Below are 25,973 nucleotides of genomic sequence, written 5' to 3'. Positions count from 1 at the left end.
AATAAGGCCCTCGTGCTTGTTGGTTATCTTAGAGGCCTCCGTGATTATATCTTTCAGCAAGATAACGCAAGACAGCTTTGTTGTTCGTGCTGCCTTGGCCTACCGCGATACAGAGGGTTATCGCCCGTTGGCCTCGCCAGTGAGTTCTCCAGAAGTCTCTCACAATGAAAATATTTGTGAACGGAAAACAATTTCGGACACAGTTTTGTAACGGATGAGGGCGTATGAAACTGTGCAGTTGCAATGCCCTGATTGTTTTCTTTTTAGGGTTGTGTGCCTCACTTGGTATAAATAGAACCCTTACAGGATCGTTTTGTTGTCTGACCGACTGTTAAGAACCTACTATCTTATGAACAGGTAGACTAAAAAGTTCAAATTTATGCCACTTATTAAGGTCTATGGTCCCTTGGCGGTGTAACATTTTTAAGTTTCTAAATCAATGCAATCAAAAGACACGGCCATTTATGGTACGTATTTTGATACACGGAAACTTAGAATCATGATATTCGGTGCGAAGCAAAGTTTATTAGTACAAGTAAAAAATCTGAAATATGTTAAACAGTAATTATATCACATAAAAATATCTTTTTGCCATTTGAACAGACATTGAATTCATCATGCGTCAAAAAGCGTAGTACACGAGCGTTACTGCATGCAGCCATAAAATGTATGTTGTAGTCATGTTTTAGTGAGTAAATAAAGTCTTAATGATTCTCCTCTCTACACAGATAAACTGAAGTCCCCTGCTCTCTTCTTTTTGTCTGTCCGGGGTAGTCTGGGGAACTACTGTAGATATTTTGATACGGTCTTGGAATTCCCCCGCCGGTATATACATCGAAAACAGGCAAAAATGGTTGAGATTCTCGATTCCCAGATGGATAAACTATATACAAGAAGCATCGCGTGAAACTTGCAGCGCAAATATTGAGGAAATGGTAAGTTCTATTAACGTGCGATTTTCACAGAGTGTATTGGTAGTCAGTCGATAAACGGGTTGCACAAAAAGCATACTTTCTAAATATTATTACAAAGATACTCAATGTACATCACCGTCTCGGCAATTATTTATTAACCTCTTCAACCATTTACGTGAAAATGATAGTCTAACATCCAGATAACGTAACAGAAGGAAACAAGTGACGACAAGAGGGGGGAAATTAATGTTCTTGCTGATGTTGCACTTGATCCGCACGTTAGCTCCCGCGAAATCGCACGAGGAAGTGGCTTGAGTCAGGCTAGTGTCCTACGCATTCCCCGACATAAATTTCATCCTTAACAAGAGCTACATGGAAACAATTATGAGAATCATGTTAACTTCTGTACATAAGCATTACGACAGGATACTCCAGATGCGTCACGTTTCTTGTTTAATGATGAAGCCATATTTACTGACCATGGCCAGGTAAACCGCCGAAACATGCACTATTGGTCTGTGGATAGTCCACGTTAGCTTTGTCAGCAGGAACGTTAGCGTCCATGGAGCGTAAACGTGTGATGTGGGATAGTGCACCATCAGCTCATACGCCGGTTCTTCATAGATGGACCACTGAACGCGCACAAGTACTGCAGCCTTCTAACAGGCCATCTTCCACTGGTGATATAAGACGTTCCGCTTTAGACTAGGAGGAACCTGTGGTACCAACATGATGGCTGCCCAGCTCACAGTGCACGAAGTACTTCAGCATATCTTCACAAACTGTTTCCAAATCGTTGTATTGGACACAGATTTGACGCCTGTAGACTTGTGTGGGAAAAGCTGAAAGTCGCTGTGCATAAAGACATACCAACCGCACCCGACGTTACGCAACGACGTATCACTGCAGCCTGCTCGAACATCCCCGTTGAAATGCTAGCACTTATGCAGCGGTCGTTCTATACCAGTCCGGAACCGTGTATTGCCGTTGCTGGTGGTCATTTTGAACACAACCTGTGATGGTCAGTTGTCTCGTGACTGGTCAGAACCCACATTAGTAGTGTGTTCTTTGGTGTGTGCTGCCACAGGTATTGCACAAATGTCGATGTGGAAACTTCTCAAAATACTGTTCGTCGTAAACGATTCGCACTAGAATTCTCCAACAAACACAACAGACATTCTAATTTATCGCGCCGGCCGCTGTGACCGAGCGGTTCTAGGCGCTTCAACCCGGAACCGCGCTGCTGCTACGGTCTCACATACGAATCCTGCCTCGGGCATGGATGTGTGTGATGTCCTTAGGTTGGTTAGGTTTAAGTAGTTCTAATTCTAGGGGACTGATGACGTCAGATGTTAAGTCCTATAGTGCTTAGAGCCATTTTTTTCTAATTTACCCTACTTTTAGTTTGTTAATGTCAACAGGCATTGTTTCATTGTGTATGTTCGTACAAAAAATACACTTTTTAAGTATTATTACAATCTATTGATTGGCTAACAATATGAGCGCCTGACTACCAATCCATTCTGCAAAAACCATACCTCAATAGCACTTTCCGTTTCCGCAATATTTACGGTGCAAGTTTTACGTACATTTTGAATTTTGTACGGAACCCTCAGCGCACGAGTCCTACCCGCAATAGGCCAGTTTTATTTGAAAATTGGCCGCTGTCTTGTTTATAAATGAAGTAAAGCTCTGAACAGCAGTGACACCATTATTATTAACAAATAACTCTTCAGTGATACTGTTTTGGCTCCTCACCAGTTTCTATTCAAATGTTCAAATGTGTGTGAAATCTTATGGGACTTAACTGCTAAGGTCATCAGTCCCTAAGCTTATACACTACTTAACCTAGATTATCCTAAGGACAAACACACACACACCCATGCTCGAGGGAGGACTCGAACCTCCGCCGGGACCAGCCGCACAATCCATGACTACAGCGCATCGGACCGCTCGGCTAATCCCGCGCGGCCCAGTTTCTATGTTATTGTCCCTAAACAATGTATTTAGCTTCTTCCTTCCATAGGAACACTTTGAATTGTCGATAACATAAAAAATGTTATTAATCTTATTTGTCTGTTGCATAATTCATTGTAATTTGTTTCAGATTTGTACTGCCCCTGAACTGCTTAATGGATTGGAGACACAATGCCAAAGATAAACTACAAACTACTGCCTGTAAAGGCGCATTACTTCTTCTTCTTGGCCTGTAAGTATGGACGACTGCTAACAATGACCTTCGTCAGATCTTCAGAGGTGTGTGTGATTTTTTTTTTTTTTAATTTAAAATCATGGCGCTAAGCCTTTCTGGCAAAATAGAATATTATTTCATAAACTTTGGACCGATCAGATATTTTCAAACTACTATAGGGGGTCCCAGGAGCATAAAATGAACTCTTCCATGTCGTAAAGAAAAGATTATTAATTAATTTAATTAATTAACTTGCTTAACTTTGACACAGATAAGACAGGTACTGGACTTAAACTCTCTTTTGATTCTTTTTCCTAGATGCATACATTCTAAAATTTTTTACCTGTCAAGATAAAAATCTGTAAAAACACTTGACTATAGATAAATATGTTTTCTTGGTGGCTGCTGTAAGGAGAGAACGGGTTGGGTACAGGACGAGGTTTCCGGTTCTCAGATGACGCTGCTATCGCATGGACGGATTTATAACGACAGTACGTCGGTGGTCATAATGTTCTGACTGATCAATGATCTCCGTCATCTACTGACACTCGTATCAGAGTTTTCATTTTCCTCCTGTATTTCCTTCGATACATCGTAGTTTAGGTGTGGAGATTCCTTCGATGTCCTAAGAGACCAATCCTGGCATTACACATGCTACCTCATAGATTAGACATGTAGAGAGTGGAGGGCGTAGCTGGGCCTGGTGAAGTTTTCATCTCTGACGATTCCTATTTTCCAGTTTTTAGTGTACCTGATCAAAATGTGAAACAGAAGCTATAGCAGTAGTCCGCTAGCTAGCACGATCTTTTCCTGTGGCTCACCAATTACTCGTGTTAGTGTTTAGACTGTTTAGGTTCTGTTTAAACTGAAGGGGGAGAAAGGAAAGGAACTGATTATATCAGGTGCTTCGGGACTTCGTACGAATTCGGCGACGACGAGTGAAATAGGGTGCCAGACTGGGACTCGGACCCGGGATCACCTGCTTACCAGGCAGTTGCGTTAACCGCTGCGCCATCCTGATACAGTGTGTATCATAAATGCACGAACTGTCTCGCCACGCTACCCGGCCGGCCCACATTCAGACTTAGCGCAGTTGCGGTCCGGCACACATTTTCGCTCTTTGCCGCCGATTCCGCATAAAGCCCCGACGCAGCTGATATCGTCAGTTCCTTCCCTTCCCTTCCCTTCCCTTCCCTTCCCTTCCCTTTTTTCCGGCACCCTTCAATTTACACTACTGGCCATTAAAATTGCTACACCAAGAAGAAATGCAGTTGATAAACGGGTATTCATTGGACAAATATATTATACTAGAACTGACGTGTGATTACATTTTCACGCAATTTGGGTGCATAGATCCTGAGAAATCAGTACCCAGAACAACCACCTCTGGCCGTAATAACGGCCTTGATACGCCTGGGCATTGAGTCAAACAGAGCTTGGATGGCGTGTACAGGTACATCTGTTCATGCAGCTTCGACACGATACCACAGTTCATTAAGAGTAGTGACTGGCGTATTGTGATGAGCCAGTTGCTCGGTCACCATTGACCAGACGTTTTCAATTGGTGAGAGATCTGGAGAATGTGCTGGCCACGGCAGCAGTCGAACATTTTCTGTATCCAGAAAGGCCCGTACAGGACCTGCAACATTCGATCGTGCATTATCCTGCTGAAATGTAGGGTTTCGCAGGGATCGAATGAAAGGTAGAGCCACGGGTCGTAACACATCTGAAATGTAACGTCCACTGTTCAAAGTGCCGTCAGTGCGAACAAGAGGTGACCGAGACGTGTAACCAATGGCACCCCCATACCATCACGCCGGGTGATACGCCAGTATGGCGATGACGAATACACGCTTCCAATGTGCGTTCACCGCGATGTCGCCAAAGACGGATGCGCCTATCATGATGCTGTAAACAGAACCTGGATTCATCCGGAAAAATGACTTTTTGCAATTCGTGCAGCTAGGTTTGTCGTTGAGTACACCATCGCAGGCGCTCCTGTCTGTGATGCAGCGTCAAGGGTAACCGCAGCCATCGTCTCAGAGCTGATAGTCCATGCTGCTGCAAACGTTGTCGAACTGTTCGTGCAGATGGTTGTTGTCTTGCAAACGTCCCCAACTGTTGACTCATGGATCGAGACGTGGCTGCACGATCAGTTACAGCCATGCGGATAAGATGCCTGTCATCTCGACTGCTAGGCATACGAGGCCGTTGGGATCCAGCACGGCGTTCCGTATTATCCTCCTGAACCCACCGATTCCATATTCTGCTAACAGTCATTGGATCTCGACCAACGCGAGCAGCAATGTCGCGATATGATAAACCACAATCGCGATATGCTACAATCCGACCTTTATCAAAGTCGGAAACGTGATGGTACGCATTTCTCCTCCTTACACGAGGCATCACAAGAACGTTTAACCAGGCAACGCCGGTCAACTGCTGTTTGTGTATGAGAAATCGGTTGGAAACTTAAACTTTCCTCAGGGCAGCACGTTATAGGTGGCGTCACCGGCGCCAACCTTGTGTGAATGCTCTGAAAAGCTAATCATTTGCGTATCACAGCATCTTCTTCCTGTCGGTTAAATTTCGCGTCTGTAGCTCGTCATCTTCGTGGTGTAGCAATTTTAATGGCCAGTAGTGTACATAACATTACAGCTGGTGTCTGTTGTTTCGGACTTGCCCTAAAGAACAGACAGCACGCATTCACATAGTCTTTAGGTTCTTCTTGAATTGATCCTTGTAGTGCTTCAGAGTAGCACCACGGGGCCTTCTGCCTGTGCTCGCTCCACTATACAAAATCTGTCGAGGAAGCTCGTCGTTTCACATCCGCCGGAGACGCCCAATTCATCTGCGTTGTTGACGAATGACTGTGGGCTCTGTACTGAGCATCTTCACCTTCTCAGGACCAGTTGTGTTGGAAATTAAGTCATCCTATTTGATTAATGTTTATAAGCCTCTGTTCTGGTTTCTTAAGATCGCAGCGATACAGCGTCCAAGTTACCCCATAGAGCGGGGTAGAAACAACTCCTCGATGCGTCACCAGCTTGGCACATAGTGTCGGATCTTTACTCAGGAAGTCCCGATCTGTGAGACGTCCGAAAGCAACATGGGTAGCAGATATTCTGTTCAACACGGTCTTTCCCGATGAGCGGTTAGTTGATAATACACTTCGTATACCGTGAAAGTGATCTACGTGTTCCAAAGGTGTTCTGGAGGTAGAGATATTGAAAGGCAATTCCAGGAGCTAGCTGTAGAAGTACCTTTGTTTTTTATTTTTTTGACTGTTCATGGTTAAGCCAAACCGTTCATATACACCACTGAAACAAATCTGTTGCGGCTACGCCAGTGTGCGAGCTGGAGAAGCGCTGTCCTCAGCAAATTGCAGTTCAGTATCTCGGTGGGACGGACCCTTCTCGAAAGGAGCCTGGACACCTTTAAATTAGTCCTCCGTCAAACCTGTCGTTAAGGTCAGTGAACTCGCATTGTTCAGAGATAATAAAGCAGGGCTGAGAGTTACAGGGCAAACAATGTTGGCGCGAGGACACATCCTAGTTCGACTCCATTACTACTGTAATAGGGAATTCGTCAGATGTTCTATATTCGGAGGTAAAACGGCAATACATTCACCACGGTCTTACAGCCTGGAAGTTTTAAGTGAAGTAGACGTTAGCTCTGATAGGCTACATGGTGTGACATAGTGAAATATTTACATCTATATTATACTTAGGGTGAACAGGGTAAATCTCATTAGTTTTTCAAACCTAATTATTTAGAGCTGAACAACAAAGTACTTTCTCAGACATTTCAACACAGTTTGCATTTGTGAGCCAAAATAACGGAATCAGAGATGGGTGGAAGTATACCAGTATTCATCAAGAGTGTTTCCTTCTCAATTCTGTGACTTTTCCGGCTGGAGGCGTGAGGATTTCACCACTAGTTTGCCACGTGTTGCACTCTAGCGTGTGACGAAACTGATTTAAGGTAATACAATTAAATAAATAAGTAGTTTCGAATAGTAGATACACTGAATAAAAAATCATCGACAAGTGGTGGCGTTAACAATACAACGGTTTAAATCGATATTTCGGTACCTTGCAACAAGTTCTCTTTAATACGTCGGTATATATCGTCCCATATTTCTGTTACAATTTTGTGTGGACTGTACAAATCTAATACGAACCTGAATTGGTGAGATGATGATGATGATGATGATGATGATGATGATGAAGAGATTCACGATTATGTTGTTTCATATTTTTATCTTTCTGCGCGAGTTTGACATACTGCTTGTATTTTAAAGTGAGCGGGGGAGGGGGGGGGGGGAGGCTATTTGTTAGATGTAGAGGTTGACCTCCCGCAACAGGACTAGCCCCCGCCGGGCTCCACTTGCCTCTGATCGGCGTGTATCTTAGTATATTAATATGATTGTTTTTTCGTTATTTCGTCTTGCTTGGTACAAAAGGTCAGATTGGCTGGTCACAGCTTCTCCTTAAGGAATCCTGAGGTGCGGCATTGTCTTAACATCACCATCATCAGATATTGTCCTTGTCTCACCTCTTAAAGTTTTGAGAAACCGATTTGTTGAAGCTGTCGATTCAATAAACAGGGACATGTTGATTCGTGTACGGAATGAAATGGACTACAGTTTCGATGTTTCTCGAGCAACACATGGTGCTCATGTACAGTATATGATAGTATTGTGTCTGTGAAAACATATATCTTACAACATTCCTCTGTCTAGTGATTAGCGCAGAGAGTTTATATATTTCACAATTTTTCTGTTTTGTGAACAACTGAAATCTTTTCTTTCTTTTTGAATCTCCCTGTATGAAGGAAGGAAGGAAGGAAGGAAGGAAGACACTCATGCTACTGAATCTTGAGTACTGCTTGAGTGATACTCCAGCAGGCCGAAATAAAGGATGATATCAAAGACGTGCTGCTAGACTTGATACGCCAAGTCTGATCAACACGCGAGTATTACAGAAATGCTCCGTGAACTCAGATGGGAATCCCTGGGTGGAAGAAGACGGTCTTTTCGCGATACGCTATTGAGAAAGTGTGGACAACCCGCATTTGCGACAGACGGCAGAACTATGCTACTGTCACCAACGTAAATATCGTGTAAGGATCACGGAAACAAGAGAAATCAGTGCGCTTACGGAAGCATGTGGAGACTCACTTTCCCGTCGTTCCCTTTGCGAATGGGTGACACACGGCTACCTCCTGCGCCGTGCTGACCCACCTCAGTGTAGGTGCGGCGATCGGCTGACAGTGGCCCATATCTTGGTGAGCTGCCCTTTTTTGGCTGCCCTGCGACTGACTCATCAGTTACCGGATCGTTGCAATCAATTTTAGCTGACAAGGCCTCATCGGCTAACTTATTTTTACGTTTAATATGTGACGGTGGGTTTTATCATTCTATATAAGTTTTAGCGCATGTCCTTTTTCCCTTTGTGTTCTCCATTCCAATCCTTTCAGGGTGGATGTTTTAATGTGTCGCGGAGAGGCTGGCTTTGCCGGCCAGAGTGGCCGAGCGGTTCTAGGCGCTACAGTCTGGAATAGCGCGACCGCTACGGTCGCAGGTTCGAATCCTGCCTCGGGCATGGATGTGTGTGTTGTCCTTAGCTTAGTTAGGTTTAAGTAGTTCTAAGTTCTAGGGGACTGATGACCAGAGAAGTTAAGTCCCATAGTGCTCAGAGCCATTTGAACCATTTTAGAGGCTGGCTTTTCCTTTTTATTCTCGTCGTCGACCAGCAACGGTCATCTGCTCTCTTGTTTTACCCCTTCTACCTGTTTCTTGCTTCTCTCTGTGGTTTTCTTTTCCAGGTTTGTCCATAGGAGTGTTGGTTGTCCTTCTGTCATTCTTTTGGTTCTTCCTTCCTCCTGTCATTGTGCTGTACTTCTCCTTTCTTTTCTTCTTGCCCTTGTGTAATTATTTTATGGGGAACAAGGGACCGATGACCCCGCAGTTTGGTCCCTTCTCCCCTCCCCCCCCTCCCTCCCCCCCACCCGCTACTCTTTTAAACCAACCAACCAACCTACCTCTGCGAGTGGAACAGGAAAAGGAAGGCCTAACGGTGGTACAAGGTACCCTCCGTCTTGCGTCACATGGTGCCTCGCGAAATACACTAAAAAAAGGAGAAACGACGCACAACGAACGAATTATCCGATGGGGATGGAAATTTATAGGTGTGATGTACATGTGCAAACAAACGAATGATTACAATTTCAGAACAATTACATGACTCATTCAAGAGAAAGAGCTTCACAAATTGAGCAAGTCAGTAACGCGCCGGTCTGCCCCTGGGCCATATCCTAGCAATTATTCGCGTTGGCATAGGTTGATAGTTTTTGGATGTTCTCCTTAGGGATATCGTGCCAAATTCTGCCCAACTGGCACATTAGGTCGTCAAACCCCGAACTGGTTGGCAGGCCCTGCCCATAATGCTCCAAACGTTCTCAATCGGGGGAGAGATCCGGCGATTTTGCTGGCCAAGGAAGGGTTTGGCAAGCACAAAGACAAGCAGTAGAAACTGTCGCCTTGTGGGCAGTCATTACCTTGCTGAGATGTAAGTCCAGGCTTGCTTGCCTTGAAGGGCAACAAGACGGGGTGTAAAATGTCACCGACATAAGGGTGCCATGGATGGCAAACAAATGGGTTCTACTATGAAAACGAATGGCACCCCAGACCGTTGTCGGGCCAATGGTGGGCGACAGTGAGGTTGGTATCCCACCTCCATCCAGGGCGTCTCTAGACACGTCTTGGGCTTGGAACATCATTGAACAGAATAAAATTGTCTTCAGTGATGACTGCAACTTGGAAATGGGCACCGATGACCAACCCAGACGTGTCTGAAGACGGCCTGGAAGCGGTGGGATACCATCCTGACAGTCGCCAGCCATATGACCCGACGATCAGGTTCAAATGGCTCTGAGCACTATGGGACTTAACTTCTGAGATCATCAGTCCCCTATAACTTAGAACTACTTAAACCTACGGACATCACACACATCCATGCCCGAAGCAGGATTCGAACCTGCGACCGTAGCGGTGGCGCGGTTCCAGACTGTAGCGCCTAGAACCGCTCGACCACTTCGGCCGGCCGGACGATCAGGAGTGGTGGTCTGGGGCGCCATTTCTTTTCATGACAGGACCCCGTTAGTTGTGACCCGCGACACCCTTACAGCACAGCGGTACGTCGAAGATAATCTTCGCCCCGTCTTGGTGGTCTTCATGGCAATCAAACTTCGGTTTATATTTCAGCACGAGAATGCCCGCCCGCACACGGTGAGAATCTCTACTGCTTGTCTTCATGCTCGCCAAACCCTTTCTTGGCCAGCAAGATCGCAGGATCGCTTCCCCCAATTGAGAACGTTTGGATCATCGTGGGCGGGGTCCTCCAACCAGATTGGAATTTTGACGATCTACGGCACCAGTTGGTCAGAATTTGCCACTATATCCCTCGGGAAAACGTCGAACTACTCTGTCATTCAATGGCAAGCCGAATGACTACTTGCATAAGGGCTAGAGGTGGACCTACATCTACATCTACATCTACATTTATACTCCGCAAGCCACCCAACGGTGTGTGGCGGAGGGCACTTTACGTGCCACTGTCATTACCTCCCTTTCCTGTTCCAGCCGCGTATGGTTCGCGGGAAGAACGACTGTCTGAAAGCCTCCGTGCGCGCTCTAATCTCTCTAATTTTACATTCGTGATCTCCTCGGGAGGTATAAGTAGGGGGGAGCAATATATTCGATACCTCATCCAGAAACGCACCCTCTCGAAACCTGGCGAGCAATCTACACCGCGATGCAGAGCGACTCTCTTGCAGAGTCTGCCACTTGAGTTTATTAAACATCTCCGTAACGCTATCACGGTTACCAAATAACCCTGTGACGAAACGCGCCGCTCTTCTTTGGATCTTCTCTATCTCCTCCGTCAAACCGATCTGGTACGGATCCCACACTGATGAGCAATAATCAAGTATAGGTCGAACGAGTGTTTCGTAAGCCACCTCCTTTGTTGATGGACCACATTTTCCAAGCACTCTCCCAATGAACCTCAACCTGGTACCCGCCTTACCAACAATTAATTTTATATGATCATTCCACTTCAAATCGCTCCGCACGCATACTCCCAGATATTTTACAGAAGTAACTGCTACCAGTGTTTGTTCCGCTGTCATATAATCATACAATAAAGGATCCTTCTTTCTATGTATTCGCAATACCTTACATTTGTCTATGTTAAGGGTCAGTTGCCACTCCCTGCACCAAGTGCCTATCCGCTGCAGATCTTCCTGCATTTCGCTACAATTTTCTAATGCTGCAACTTCTCTGTATACTACAGCATCATCCGCGAAAAGCCGCATGGAACTTCCGACACTATCTACTAGGTCATTTATATATATTGTGAAAAGCAATGGTCCCATAACACTCCCCTGTGGCACGCCAGAGGTTACTTTAACGTCTGTAGACGTCTCTCCATTGATAACAACATGCTGTGTTCTGTTTGCTAAAAACTCTTCAATCCAGCCACACAGCTGGTCTGATATTCCGTAGGCTCTTACTTTGTTTATCAGGCGACAGTGCGGAACTGTATCGAACGCCTTCCGGAAGTCAAGGAAAATAGCATCTACCTGGGAGCCTGTATCTAATATTTTCTGGGTCTCATGAACAAATAAAGCGAGTTGGGCCTCACACGATCGCTGTTTCCGGAATCCATGTTGATTCCTACAGAGTAGATTCTGGGTTTCCAAAAACGACATGATACTCGAGCAAAAAACATGTTCTAAATGGTTCAAATGGCTCTGAGCACTATGGGACTTAACATCTTAGGTCATCAGTCCCCTAGAACTTAGAACTACTTAAACCTAACTAACCTAAGGACATCACACAACACCCAGCCATCACGAGGCAGAGAAAATCCCTGACCCCGCCGGGAATCGAACCCGGGAGCCCGGGCGTGGGAAGCGAGAACGCTACCGCACGACCACGAGATGCGGGCCATGTTCTAAAATTCTGCAACAGATCGACGTCAGAGATATAGGTCTATAGTTTTGCGCATCTGCTCGACGACCCTTCTTGAAGACTGGGACTACCTGTGCTCTTTTCCAATCATTTGGAACCCTCCGTTCCTCTAGAGACTTGCGGTACACGGCTGTTAGGAGGGGGGCAAGTTCTTTCGCGTACTCTGTGTAGAATCGAATTGGTATCCCGTCAGATCCAGAGGACTTTCCTCTGTTGAGTGATTCCAGTTGCTTTTCTATTCCTTGCACACTTATTTCGATGTCAGCCTTTTTTCCGTTTGTGCGAGGATTTGGAGAAGGAACTGCAGTGCGGTCTTCCTCTGGTGGAACAGCTTTGGAAAAAGGTGTTTAGTATTTCAGCTTTACGCGTGTCATCCTCTGTTTCAATGCCATCATCATCCTGGAGTGTTTGGATATGCTGTTTCGAGCCACTTACTGATTTAACGTAAGACCAGAACTTCCTAGGATTTTCTGTCAAGTCGGCACATAGAATTTTACTTTCGAATTCACTGAACGCTTCACGCATAGCCCTCCTTACGCTAACTTTGACATCGTTTGGCTTCTGTTTGTCTGAGAGGTTTTGGCTGCGTTTAAACTTGGAGTGAAGCTCTCTTTGCTTTCGCAGTAGTTTCCTAACTTTGTTGTTGAACCACGGTGGGTTTTTCCCGTCCCTCACAGTTTTACTCGGCACGTACCTGTCTAAAACGCATTTTACGATTGCCTTGAACTTTTTCCATAAACACTCAACATTGTCAGTGTCTGAACAGAAACTTTCGTTTTGATCTGTTAGGTAGTCTGAAATCTGCCTTCTATTACTCTTGCTAAACAGATAAACCTTCCTCCCTTTTTTTATATCCCTATTAACTTCCATATTCAGGGATGCTGCAACGGCCTTATGATCACTGATTCCCTGTTCTGCACTTAAAGAGTCGAAAAGTTCGGGTCTGTTTGTTATCAGTAGGTCCAAGATGTTATCTCCACGAGTCGGTTCTCTGTTTAATTGCTCGAGGTAATTTTCGGATAGTGCACTCAGTATAATGTCACTCGATGCTCTGTCCCTACCACCCGTCCTAAACATCTGAGTGTCCTAGTCTATATCTGGTAAATTGAAATCTCCACCTAAGACTATAACATGCTGAGAAAATTTATGTGAAATGTATTCCAAATTTTCTCTCAGTTGTTCTGCCACTAATGCTACTGAGTCGGGAGGTCGGTAAAAGGAGCCAATTATTAACCTAGCTCGGTTGTTGAGTGTAACCTCCACCCATAATAGTTCACAGGAACTATCCACTTCTACTTCACTACAGGATAAACTACTACTAACAGCGACGAACACTCCACCACCGGTTGCATGCAATCTATCCATTCTAAACACCGTCTGTACCTTTGTAAAAATTTCGGCAGAATTTATCTCTGGCTTAAGCCAGCTTTCTGTACCTATAACGATTTCAGCTTCGGTGCTTTCTATCAGCGCTTGAAGTTCTGGTACTTTACCAACGCAGCTTCGACAGTTGACAATTACAATACCGATTGCTGCTTGGTCCCCGCATGTCCTGACTTTGCCCCGCACCCGTTGAGGCTGTTGCCCTTTCTGTACTTGCCCAAGGCCATCTAACCTAAAAAAACCGCCCAGCCCACGCCACACAACCCCTGCTACCCGTGTAGCCGCTTGTTGCGTGTAGTGGACTCCTGACCTATCCAGCGGAACCCGAAACCCCACCACCCTATGGCGAAAGTCGAGGAATCTGCAGCCCACACGGTCGCAGAACCGTCTCAGCCTATTGATTTGCTCAATTTGTGAAGATCTTTCTCTTGAATAAATCATCGAGTTTTTTTCTGAAATTGTAATCATTTGTTTGCCTGTACATGTGCATCACATCTACCGATTTCCGTACCGTTCGGATACGTCGTTTGTAGTGGTCCTTTTTTCCTTAGTCTGTGTACTGTCGCGTGATCTCCACCGCACACAGTTTTTACTTTATATGCAGTTTATATGGCATAATATTTTAATTAATTTTATATTGTTTATTGTTGCGAGCTCGACAGTAAAATATGATTCTCACTATTCGTTTCAGCAGTTGATAATATTTTTACTTTATGCACTTAGACCTATTATGTGGGGATATGCACAACACTAACAGATTTCCTGCTGTGGACGCACGATCTTCAATTTGCAAACTATTTTTATATAACACTGATCTGGCTTGTTAGATATGGAACATGGTATCATTACTGTAACTAATTATTGAATAAAAAAATGCCATTCGTTACTTTCATCTCTTGAATGCACTGAAAATTACTCTTATTACGTGTACAGAAGTTACACTACGTTACGTTCGCTAAACTTAAAAGCTGCAGTGGACGAGAGCATGAAACTAAAAAAAAAAAAAAAAAAAAAAAAAGAAAAAATCACTCATGAATTATTTACGTAACTGATAACATAATAGCAGCTGCCCATGTCCACCTGAAAATGACATAATAAAAACCAAATTTCCCTCTGAAGTTTCCAGCAAGCTGAAAGAGATAATTTTAATGTGCCGTTACCTACCCGCTATATTGCGGGAAAACTGCATTCATTCAATTTAATTTGAATTTGCCCCGGCAGCAGTTCCCGCGATCGCTACACGGCTCTGCCTCTTGAAAAATCCCTAATACGCTGAAAACGGCTAAGAATGTGGAATGAAATCTTGGGCAAGCTAGCAATAAATTATTATAGGTAACAAATTTAACAATTTCTTTATTCAAAAAATCGTCATCAATTGGAAGTACACATCTTTTACAAATATCAGCCTTCAATGGCGTCTTTCTCGATCAAAGGACACACGAAGGCTACCTAAGCATTCAGGCGAGCGTCGCAGGCTGTTACAACTTTAACGGCTACGAGAAGACAGAGTAATGTTTTAACCTCCTCTATTTATAGGCAATTTAATATGCATCTTTGTAATTATTTTTAATTGTCAATGTTTGCTTCGATACATACATTCGCCGACCACAGACGTTATTTGTGAAATATAGATACATAAATATTGCACAAACATAAAAATGAAAATTTGTTATTTCCTTTTATACATAATCAGCAACCATTCATACAGTAATGAAATAATAATAATAATAATAATACAGATAACTGTTTATTATTATTTTTTATATATTATGACGATTTTGTAAATATCTTGCCAGGAGACGTCACAGTATGTTGATATAGGAAAGGATGAGGTAGGCAATGATTCAGTGAAGATGAAGGTTGTATGAGAGTCTGTAAGGAAAGGATATAGAGATGAGTGGTTTGCAGGGTAACTGACAAGTCAATGTTTGGGAGAGCAGGCTGTGGGAATGTCCGGTTAATCTAGCGTGGATAGGCGGTTGAACATGAAGTGTGTCTGGTTTTGTGAATAGCTGGCTGTTATGTTGAGGACATTTTGACGACTATGTGAACCAACTTATATGCAAGTCTTGCTTTCTGAGATTGCCCTTCACTGACGCCCACAGGGCCTCAAGGTGCTAGAAGTTCGAGAAACATCAAATCTAAAGCTTCTTCACTTTGAACTACACTGCTTGTCCTTGTTTCGCGAGGCTGTTCCGAGGTTTCAGTTTCGCTGCGCGTCCGGGAGGCCTCGGCCGCTGCTGGTGGGTGCAGCGAACTTGAGACTGGCTCCGTGCCCACCACGTGTCAACGGTGTGAGAGCTGTGCGCGCCAAATTTTTTCTGTCGTAACGTTCCAAAGTGTGTTTTGCTGCGCACAAATCCTCGTAAATCCGTATAACATCTCCCAATTCGAGACTTCTAATTTCAACTTTGGTACCGAGGCAGGTGACGCAGTGCTTATTACATTCTCCTCCCATCTTAGAGGAGCGGGGTTCAGCACCCCACCGAGCCATTCGGATGTATATTTCCCTAAATCACTTACGGAAAACGGCAGCGTGCTTCCACTTAAAAGGCTGTCAGCCATTTCATGTCCCTGTCCTTGCCTCTGCACGGCTTACTTTGGGTCTCTAATGACCTCATTGTCCACAGCGAAACTTCGCTTTCCGTGGTTTCCTTAAATTTCTTCAGGCTGTTTCAGAATGGTCCTATTAAAGATGTTGCTGGTGATTTCTTTCCACCTGCTTACAGTAGCTCAATCAGCAGCTCGTTAGTTTGCGACGTAGGTAGGTGAGCCAGACAATGGATGGGAAAAATCGAACGGTTAATACCGATACCAGTATTTTAGTTCTGAATAACTGTTACATTTTGGGTATTTGTTTGGTCTCGGTTTTAAAAAGTTTTCTTCATTTTTTACCAATAACCGGGTTTACATAGCAGCAGCGCTAAGACTTTTGGTTTTTAAATAAAACTTTTACTAATACTGTTTATTCATGAAACTTCCATTACTTTGAAATGGAGTATTATAGAAATTGGGGAAAGCGACCAGCACTATTTTAATAACAACGCCTACATTCAGAAACTAGCAACAAACATGGCTACAATTTTATTGATAACTATAAACTGGGGATAATAACTGAACCGTTAATTTTGCATTGCTTCAGGGTGAAAAACTGATACAATCCAAAAGTGACGATGCAGGGAAGACACCAACTGACGACCTTTCACTCTCGCCATTGCTGCGCACGACTCCTTCACCTTAGATATATTTGCTAAAGACAATGGAGACCGATTTATATGGCAGCCTCAAGCCCATATCGCCGTGATCTTCTACGCCTCCACTTTGAAAAATTATAATCAATCTTCGTTCCAAGTTCACGTTTACTTCTGGAAGAAATAGCAATGAAAAACCGAAAATCGGTTAGTTCAAATAGCGGTTATTTTGAGCGGTTTTAAAACTCAGATTAAACCAGTCACGAAAAGAACGGGTGCAACTGAAAACCAATTGGTTTGGCGATAACGCCACCCCTAAGCCAGATCCGAAACGAATCTGCGCGGCACACTGCTATACCGCCTAGTCTGAGAGTGGTTTTCTCGCAGTTTTCCACGATCGTTTAAGCGCATACTGGGCTGGTCCCCAATCTCGGTGTTGAAGCACTTGTGCGGAATGACTCATCTGCGGAGGAGCTTGCTGGGTAAGCAGCTTTTCGCCGGTGAATTATAACTTTCTTTCGGGTGACCATCACAGCCCTGACCGATTTGGAAAAAAATTGACCAAGCTGTATTTTAAAATTCTACTTTATTCAACACTTATCATAGTCTGATTAAAATTACTTGATAGCTGACACTTCACGTGTTGGAGCTGGTTTCCTTCAGTCAGAGCGCTCAACGACACGTCCGAACCGTTCACCATTGCCAAACTGTCGCAACAATTGGTTAGTTCACTTCCAATTCCTTGTCCGGCTTTCTTTCTTGTTGTGCTTTGATCGTGGCTACCTCCCCCCCCCCCCCTCTCTCTCTCTCTCTCTCTCTCTCTCTCACACACACACACACACACACACACACACACACACACACACACACAAAACAGTGTTAATGAAATACGTAAGTTTCGTACAGAGCACTAACCAAACACTATTGAGTGCTTCTGCGCAAGACGCGAATCAGCGTGTCACGCAGTCATCATGATGACAGAGATCGGCTACTGTTAGATGAGTTTCGCATGACACTGCGTGAAGCCAATTTTTGAGGACTGCAACTCATCGGTGCGACTGGGTTACCACAGTCGTAAATGTAACTACTTACTCAGTATTGTTGCGTAGCGCAATGTTTAGCATATAAACCTAACGTGTAGAAGATCGTGGATCCGAATCTTTTAAAATGTAATGATTTTGTTTAAACTTTTTTTATTTGCTCTTATTTTTCTTCCTGTCATTCGATTTTCGTTTAGAATCTGCCTGCGTCGCCCATAATCTGAAGCCAGTGAGGACTGCTCATCGGATGATAACGCTGCAGTATTGTTTCATGTAGGCCTATGCAATGATAGCGAGAAATTACAGTCCGCTTCTCGTGCTGAAACTGATTTTTTTTTTTTTTTCCTTAAGTATGCTCGCAGAGGTTGGCTTTAATCGGCGTGAACGCAGCGATCGTCATTTTAGTTCTGGCGCAGGTTGTTCACCGCCGTTTTCTCGGATTCACAGCACATCGCTACGTTGTGGTTAGTATAGGACAGAAGTTTGAAGTCTTTAAATTCACAGCTACAGAATGGCTAGTCACTGCAGTTCGGTCATTGGTCACTTAAAATCAGCTGTAGACAGAGTATCTTTCATTTCCGGCATACTTCGCGCCGGCTGCTTCCAACATTTCTCCGCGTTACACATTAACAGCATATGTGAAGTGACCGGCCGTGTTTATCATCTACAACCGAGAGGTGGCCGGCAGCCGATGTCGCAACACTCCAGTGGCAAGTGACAGACGCCAACCGCCAAGTAATTTTGGCCGGCAAGGGGAGAAGGGGTGGTGGCTTAAAGTTCAATGTCTTGGTTTAAAAGCTCAACGGCTCCGCAGTGTCTCATGAAGTGAGGGCATATGACACTGTTGATGATTATCCGTCCGTCGGATGGGAAAAGTTAAACTTGGTGACTCCCTTCGTACTATTCGCGAGGAGTAGGCTATGTGCCACCACCACCATCATAATACTACGCGAACAGTACACTACACATGCGCACAAATACATGTAGTATCACAAATATTGGAATGGAGCATGTTGCAAATAAATAAAAAAAATCGAGAATGGCTCATTTTCAAATGAATCTATAACAAACATGAATAGTGCATAGCAAGTCGATAAACTACGTAAACTAAAATATTAAGTACACGGAATAATAATGATTGGAAGAAGCATAATGTTAACACACTGCTGAAACACCACATACAACCAGTAACAACAAGACAAACGTGATACATACCTATAAAACACACATACACGCACCTGTTCTACGTCTAAACCTGCATGTGTATTCTGCAAACCAGTGTGAGGTGCACGGCGAAGAGCACGTCCCATTGTGCCAGTTATTAGGGTTTCTTCCGTCTCCATTCACATATGAGGCGCGGAGAGAAATATTTTTTAAATGCCTCTTTGCATGCTGTAATTAACCTCGTCCTCATGATTCCGGTGTGAGTGACGCAAAGTGGATTATAGTAAGAGGGGCGTTCAATAAGTAACGCAACACACTTTTTTTTCCCGAAAGCAGGTTGGTTTTATTCAGGATTCCAATACACCTGTTATTCCCCAATCTTTTGGCCACAAAACCCTATTTTTGAACATAACCTCCGTTCAATGCAACGGCCTTCGCCACATTACTAGGACGACCTCTCTGCCTGCTTGGTACCACTCTACTGCTCCACGTCGGACCCGACGTCTTGCTACATCAATAACATCCCCGTTATCCATGCACTGCTTCCCGTGGAGTGCACCCTTCATTGGACCAAACAGATGGATGTCAAGGATGCGAGATTTGGGCTGTATGCTGGATGAGGAACAGTCCAACTTAGTTTTGTGATCTCTCAGTTGTGGGGACTTATGTGAGGCCTTGTACCGTCATGGAGAAGACGTAGTTCGTTTGTAATTTTTGTGGGATGCTAAAGTTGTTTCTTCAATTTCTTGAGGCTAGCACAATGCACTTCAGAGCGGATTCTTGCACCATGAGGGGGGGTATCAAACAGAATAACCCTTCCAGAGCCCCAGAAGACTGTCGCCATGATTTTACCAGCTAAGGATGCGGCTTTGAAGTTTTTCTTCGGAGAAGAGGTGATGTGGCACCACTCCACGGACTACCATTTTCTTTCTGGTTCGAATCAATGACCTCATATTTCATCGTCCGTGAGGATGTTCGACGTAAAATTGCCACGATCAATCTTTTAACGTGCAAGCAATTCTGTGCAGATCGTTCTATGGTGCTCTTTAAAGTTTTCTGCTAGGTGGCGAGGAATTGATTGGGCATCCATATTTGAGTACTCCAACTGATGGACGAATGTGTCAGTGCTACCACCAGAGATGTCCAGTTGAGCAGTGAGGTGTCTGCTTGTGATCTGTCGATCACCTTGAATGTGTGTGTCTACACGTCCCAACATTGTATGAGTCACAGCTATGTGTGGCTGGCCATCACGCAAAAGTTCGGACAGGTTTGCGGACCTTGTTGTGTTGATGACAGAATCCTTGTCCAACCAACCATGGTTTTGCCAACCCCTCCCCCCCCCCCCCAATCCCGTCTGCCCCAGGGGGCTCGACCATCTTTGATGGGTTCGTGCTTATCTGCCACAGGGCCGCAGCCTTAGCAGCATCTTTTCCCTTCCACGCTGCAGGTGTATCCTCTTGCCATTCTTTTTCCCCTTCCTGGAGGAACATTCCTGAGGTGTTTTTCGGAATGTGTTCTGCATTTTCAGTGGATGATATCGGAACAATCTAACCATTGTTTTTTTGTTCCTTTTTTCTTTCTTCGTTCACCTTCTCCTATCCTTCTGCTTCGGCGTTTGAGATTCCTTCTCCTCTCCCCCTGTGCACTTCTGAAGGCCGCCCATGTGTTTGGCGCGTAACAGGTGACTGGGTAAAGCGTAATTCCCAGCCCCAGGTCGACAGGTAGGGTTCGCACATACCCCCTGGTACAGGCCAGAACCAGGGAGGGGTGATTGGCTGAACTGTTACCTTCCCAAATTGCCGATTGGTCCCACTGTCAGGTGTTCGGGAAGTGTGACTTGAGGTGTGAACAGTCACCTAAGGCAGGTAAGCCAACCTCTCAGGGTGGGGGTGGGGTGGGGGTGGGGTGGGGTGGGGAGGGGAGGGGAGGGGAGGGGAGGGGGGCGCCCAGTTGGAAGGAGCACGCCATCACAGACGCTGGCAGTCATGAGGGATTTTCTCGCGATGAGCCAATCATAGTCTTTGCAATCCACGTCTACCAAACGTAAACGGAATGAAGCTCCCAATTCAAAGACTCTCCCTGGTGCACCACAGCTCAAAATGGTTCAAATGGCTCTGAGCACTATGGATGACCTCAGGTCATCAGTCCCCTAGAACTTAGAACTACTTAAACCTAACTAACCTAAAGACATCACATACATCCATCCCCGAGGCAAGATTCGAACCTGCGACTAGCAGTCGCGCTGTTCCAGACTGTAGCGCCTAGAACTGCTCAGCCACTCCGGCCGGCCCACCACAGTTCCTCATGATTTCACATACTGAAGACAGTCAGTCCCTCACTACGGTAAATCCGTTTATTATTCAGAAAGGTACAGATGCAACTTTCCCAGTGGGTGTGAACCCTTCACCACCTTGGCTTCGTGAAGCAGCCCATGCTAACCTTGGTCTTCATTTGCTTCCTAAGGACACTACTCCAGCCTCACTCTATACCTTCAGTTTCATGACCTCTGCATGGATCTTTGTGATATTACCTCTGTATCCACTGATGGCTCTCGGACTAACGGTGGGGTCGGGTGTGCCTTCGTCATTGGCACCTGTGTCTTCCAATATTGGCTTCCGTCACACTGCTCAGTATTTACAGCCAAGCTTTGTGTCCTCTGCTGGGATTCACTCAGCACCCTTCAACGTCTATGTGCGCTGTACATCACCCATTCCTTAGTGCAGCAGGTCCAGGAAAACTGTCACTTGCTCATTCTTGGTGGAGCCACTGTGATGTTTATGTGGGTTCCTCGTCATGTCGGTCCACCAGGAAACAAGGCTGCTGACACTGCTGCAGTCCTCATACCTTAGCCTGCTAGTTCCTGTATTCCCTCTAGTAATCTCTGTGTTGCTGTCTGTCAGGAGGTGGTGTCCCTTTGGCATCGCCAATGGTCCTCCCTTCACGGGAATAAGCTCCGGCTTATTAAGCCTCTCTGAGGCTTGGACGACCTCCTCTTGACCCTCCTGCTGGGAGGAGGTCATTTTAATTAGGCTGGGTATTGGGCGCTGTCTTTTTAGCCACTGTCATTTGATAGTGGCGCTACCCCACCACTTTGTACACATTGCTTCCAAGGTTTAACTGTCTGTCACTTCCTGATGGAATGCCCATTTTTTAACCGTTTATGTTCCTGCTTCGGTTTGCCATCTGAGTTATCAGCCATTTTAGTAAATGATGTGTGGGCTGTTGACCATGTTTTACTTTTTATACGTGAAAGCAATATGGTGAAGGCTATTTAATTTTTAGTTTTTCAACCTCTGTTTCTGTAAGGTCTTTCTTAGCCCTTTCTCCACATGCCTGTTTTTAGCCATCTTCTCTTATGTCAATTGAGACTGATGTATAGTCATTTTAACTAGTCTCTGTCTTCATGATCTATAGTTTTGTCTTGGGCACGTATGACTCCAGTTGTATTTTGTGTCCTAAAGAAAAACAAAGCAAACAAACAAAATAGACTACATAAAGAGCGGTGTGAGAATGTTCGCCATATGGTCCGCCGTGTGAAGTTTGTCATTGGACACAATTACAAACTGATGTGAAGCCAAAGAGTCATGAATTTTCTCTTTAGAACTTTAAACATTCTGATTATAGTAATATGTCAATGAAAACAGTTGGGGCCTACAGATATGGAAAAATAACTTGCAGTTAGCTACATTTCTGTAGCACACTGTTATGTATAACCAGTGTTCTAGGCTGATGAACTGCACCTTTGACATGATTGAAATGCTATTTAAGCAGAAGTTTTCATGCGCTCAAACTAAAACAGTTACCACACATGTAATCACACTATTCAGTGTGGAACAACTTATCAACAGTCTTGAAGAAGTGCATAATTGATTTCAATAATTATCAGTTAACATTAATGAACACATTATTTTTTAGTCCCACTCAAGCAACTAGACATAAAAAGAAGTATAGTTTTTTTTCCCCCACAGGCTACCAGTCCTTAAATACGTCTGTCGAACAGGAGGAGTTGTCTGGGGGAAATGATTTTAGGTTGAATTTTAAAAATTTGCTTTGCTACCTGTCAACATTTTTTGTTATGGTACCATGGTACCAGTGTTGGGTAAATTATCAAAGATTTTTGTTGCTGTAGGTTGAACACCTTTCTGAGACACGGACAGATTTTGTAATGGATCATTTATGCCTCTAGTGTCATAAACATGGACATAACTGTTCTTTACAAATTGTGGGGGATGATTTATGACAAATTTAATTAGTGAGTGTATGTATTGTGACAGTGCAGTTAAAATGTCTGACTCTTTGAAGAGGAACCTACATGCCTGTGGATTAAAACCACAAATTATACATATCTTGTACAATGACTGGTTATCCTGTCTCCTGTTTGACAATATACTATATAATTTTAATCTTAGTATCTCCATTAATAATTTCTGTCAGAATGCAAATATCCAAGACATTTTAATGTCTTTTCTTAAAATATTACAGTAATTTTTTTGTGGAATACAACTGATGTCAGATCTTGACTTATACTGACCTTTTATATAACTTTCCCTTTTCTTCTTACATGAGATTTTAATTCCATACATGACTCATTTCATACAGATGTCATTTAGTATGAGGTCTGCAAGTCTGAATAACTTTGACATATCATTACATGCCATCCTGTGTATGGCTGCTCTGTGTCCGACTCCTTTGTATGTCTTACATTTTCCAGCACTGATAATATCTTTACTGTAGCTGAAAAGTAGATCTTCAATAAAGTACAGATTGAATCATGACTGACTGCTGGCTTCATACCTTTTTGAGTTACATCAGTCACTGTGATTCAAATGGAATACAATCTGATTAATCCCTTTGTTATCCATGGGTTACTTGTTTTTTACTGGATTTTATGGACAGCAGTTTAGGAAAGTGACTTTCAATTGTTGACATGATTTTGCTAAGGAATAAACTGAATTTGTATATAACTTTCTCTTAAAATATTGTATGTTTTCTCATTATCAAACTTCACTGTTTTGCAAGAACTTGCATCTGGGCTGTCGCATGCTATACTGTTTATTTCCATTAATTGTGCATGGTACACATTTATTGCTTCAGCCTGCATACTGCCATTAAAAATGTTATCTGCCAGAGTCTTGCTATCTTGCTGATAAGAGCTGGAAAATTGGCTACTGAAATTAGATTGAAATACCTAAATAAAGATTTCACTTCATTTTTCCTGTTCATATCTTTTAAAATAATTTACACTGAAAGCTCGGCAAACTACAGATTCTTCTTGTCTAACAGGTAGCTCAGTAATGCATCTTGATTTCTCATTAATAGCTGAAAGTTTCCTAGAGGGGATCTGTAAACTGTTATAATTACCAGAGAAGTTATCTGCAGTAACAACTTGCTTCTAAGTTCTGATCTGCAAGAAAATTTTTTGACATAAAAGTTTTTTGAGAATCATATCATGTCATGATATAAAAAACTGTTTTGATTTAGCGCCCAACTTTTACATAATTTTCAACTTTTGTTTTTCCAATGTTAACTCTAATCTGCAATCCCTGATTTTTAACCTCTCTGTCTCTGTGCTTACATGATGTTCAAGGAGGTACAGAACATCCATCTCTTAAGAATTTCACACATCTTCTAGGCATACAAGAAGCTCGTCTATCTTATTTTTCAACCCTGTAATGTTCTGGTGAAGCAAATTAATTTTGTCTTCCTGGAAATTGTTACATATATTTTGGTCCTGTTCTGTTTCAATTTCTTTCAAGACTGTCTGTCTATAAGCTAATTGTGATCTAAAAAATGTGCCCACATGACTCCAGTCATCACAGGGATTTTGTCTTCTGCACCTGTGTTGTCCTTACAATTCCTGCAACATGCTCAGCTCTGTCCTTCCCCATCCTAGTCAGGTGCAGGCCATGACAAGTTCACACAATTTTTGTCCTGAACCTACGCTGTTAATTTCAGTTCAAAACTTGTCATAATTGTGTTGACATATAATTCATATGCCCAGTAATATTTTCAACCTGCTTATTTTGTCTCAGTAAATAAGTAATGTTAGTATGTGTGGATGAAGAAAATTCAATCATGTCATGGCTTTCACTTCCTTGACCTGGAATTTTTGTTCAATAATTTGAAAAGATCCTGATTTTATTTAAAAATAATGTAGGAATGCTACCAATGTTGCTAAGCTAAAGAAATTACTAAAATATTAGTGTGTGTTTTTTTTTTCTTTGAAGACGGAGTCATCTGATGTACCCACTGAGATACTGTCCTGATAAGATCATATATGTATTATTTTTAATATGTATTTAAATACAAAGTGGCTTGAGTTGCAAAGTGTTTCTGGGGAACACACAATATAGCTGATCAAATTGACGAGCTCCTGCAAAGAGCATATAGGCCAAAAAGATTCATTGCAGTATATTGTGTACATTACTTTTAATGCATTTGCCATTTAATAATGCATGTGAACAATTTTTATAACTTACATTGCAGCCCTGGGACCCATACTGCACCAGCTGAATGTATTTGGCAAGCAGCTGGGTGTCTCAGAAGTCGTCATTGGAGGGATTAACGCAATCTTGCCCATCTTGTTCCTGCTTGCGAAACCTGTGTTTGGCTTCGTGGCAGACTACTTTAGAAGCCAGAGGAAGCTGGTTTTCATGCTGCTCGTCTGCTCCATGAATGTGTCTCTTGTGTCGCTGTACTTTGTACCTCAGCCCAAGGTGCCCTTCCTTGCTGAATATAGACTGAATGCTATTAACACCAGCTTGATTGATGAATGCACAAAGATGGTAAGTTCACAGATACATACTTAATTTCTTTTTTTAAGCATAGTTAGGCCATTATCTAACAGCAAAATAAACTCATTTTTGAATAGTAAGCTACTTTCTTTCTCTTTTGAAATGTAAAGACAGTAATGTAAAAGTGTTGTGACATTATAAAAAGGACTTCTACATTTTTTCAGTGGTTTAAGTGAATTTCAGTTTTTATAAAAGTTACTATAATAATATTTACACCTGATTTTGTGGAGCTAAGCAAGATTTTCTGAGGAGATTGTAA

At 43.4% G+C, this 25,973-nt stretch overlaps 1 protein-coding gene across 3 annotated transcripts in view; it reads left to right on the top strand.

Moving 5' to 3' along the window:
• The window catches only part of LOC126414214 (major facilitator superfamily domain-containing protein 6), a 228,131-nt gene that overhangs the window by 123,051 nt on the left and 79,107 nt on the right, over positions 1–25,973 (top strand). For 2 of the 3 annotated variants that reach the window (XM_050083328.1, XM_050083327.1), the window contains exons 2-3: positions 3,022–3,123; positions 25,407–25,705. In XM_050083328.1, the coding sequence (XP_049939285.1) occupies positions 3,063–3,123; positions 25,407–25,705 (360 nt within the window). In that variant the 5' untranslated portion in view covers positions 3,022–3,062. Of the gene's footprint in view, positions 1–3,021; positions 3,171–25,406; positions 25,706–25,973 lie in introns of those variants that run through there. The other variant, XM_050083329.1, reaches the window with a different exon arrangement.

The sequence above is a fragment of the Schistocerca serialis genome, chromosome 1 (assembly GCF_023864345.2).
Source record: "Schistocerca serialis cubense isolate TAMUIC-IGC-003099 chromosome 1, iqSchSeri2.2, whole genome shotgun sequence".
Lineage (NCBI taxonomy): Eukaryota > Metazoa > Arthropoda > Insecta > Orthoptera > Acrididae > Schistocerca > Schistocerca serialis.
Note: the sequence above shows the minus strand (reverse complement) of the source record. Positions and strands in the feature narration are given on the sequence as shown.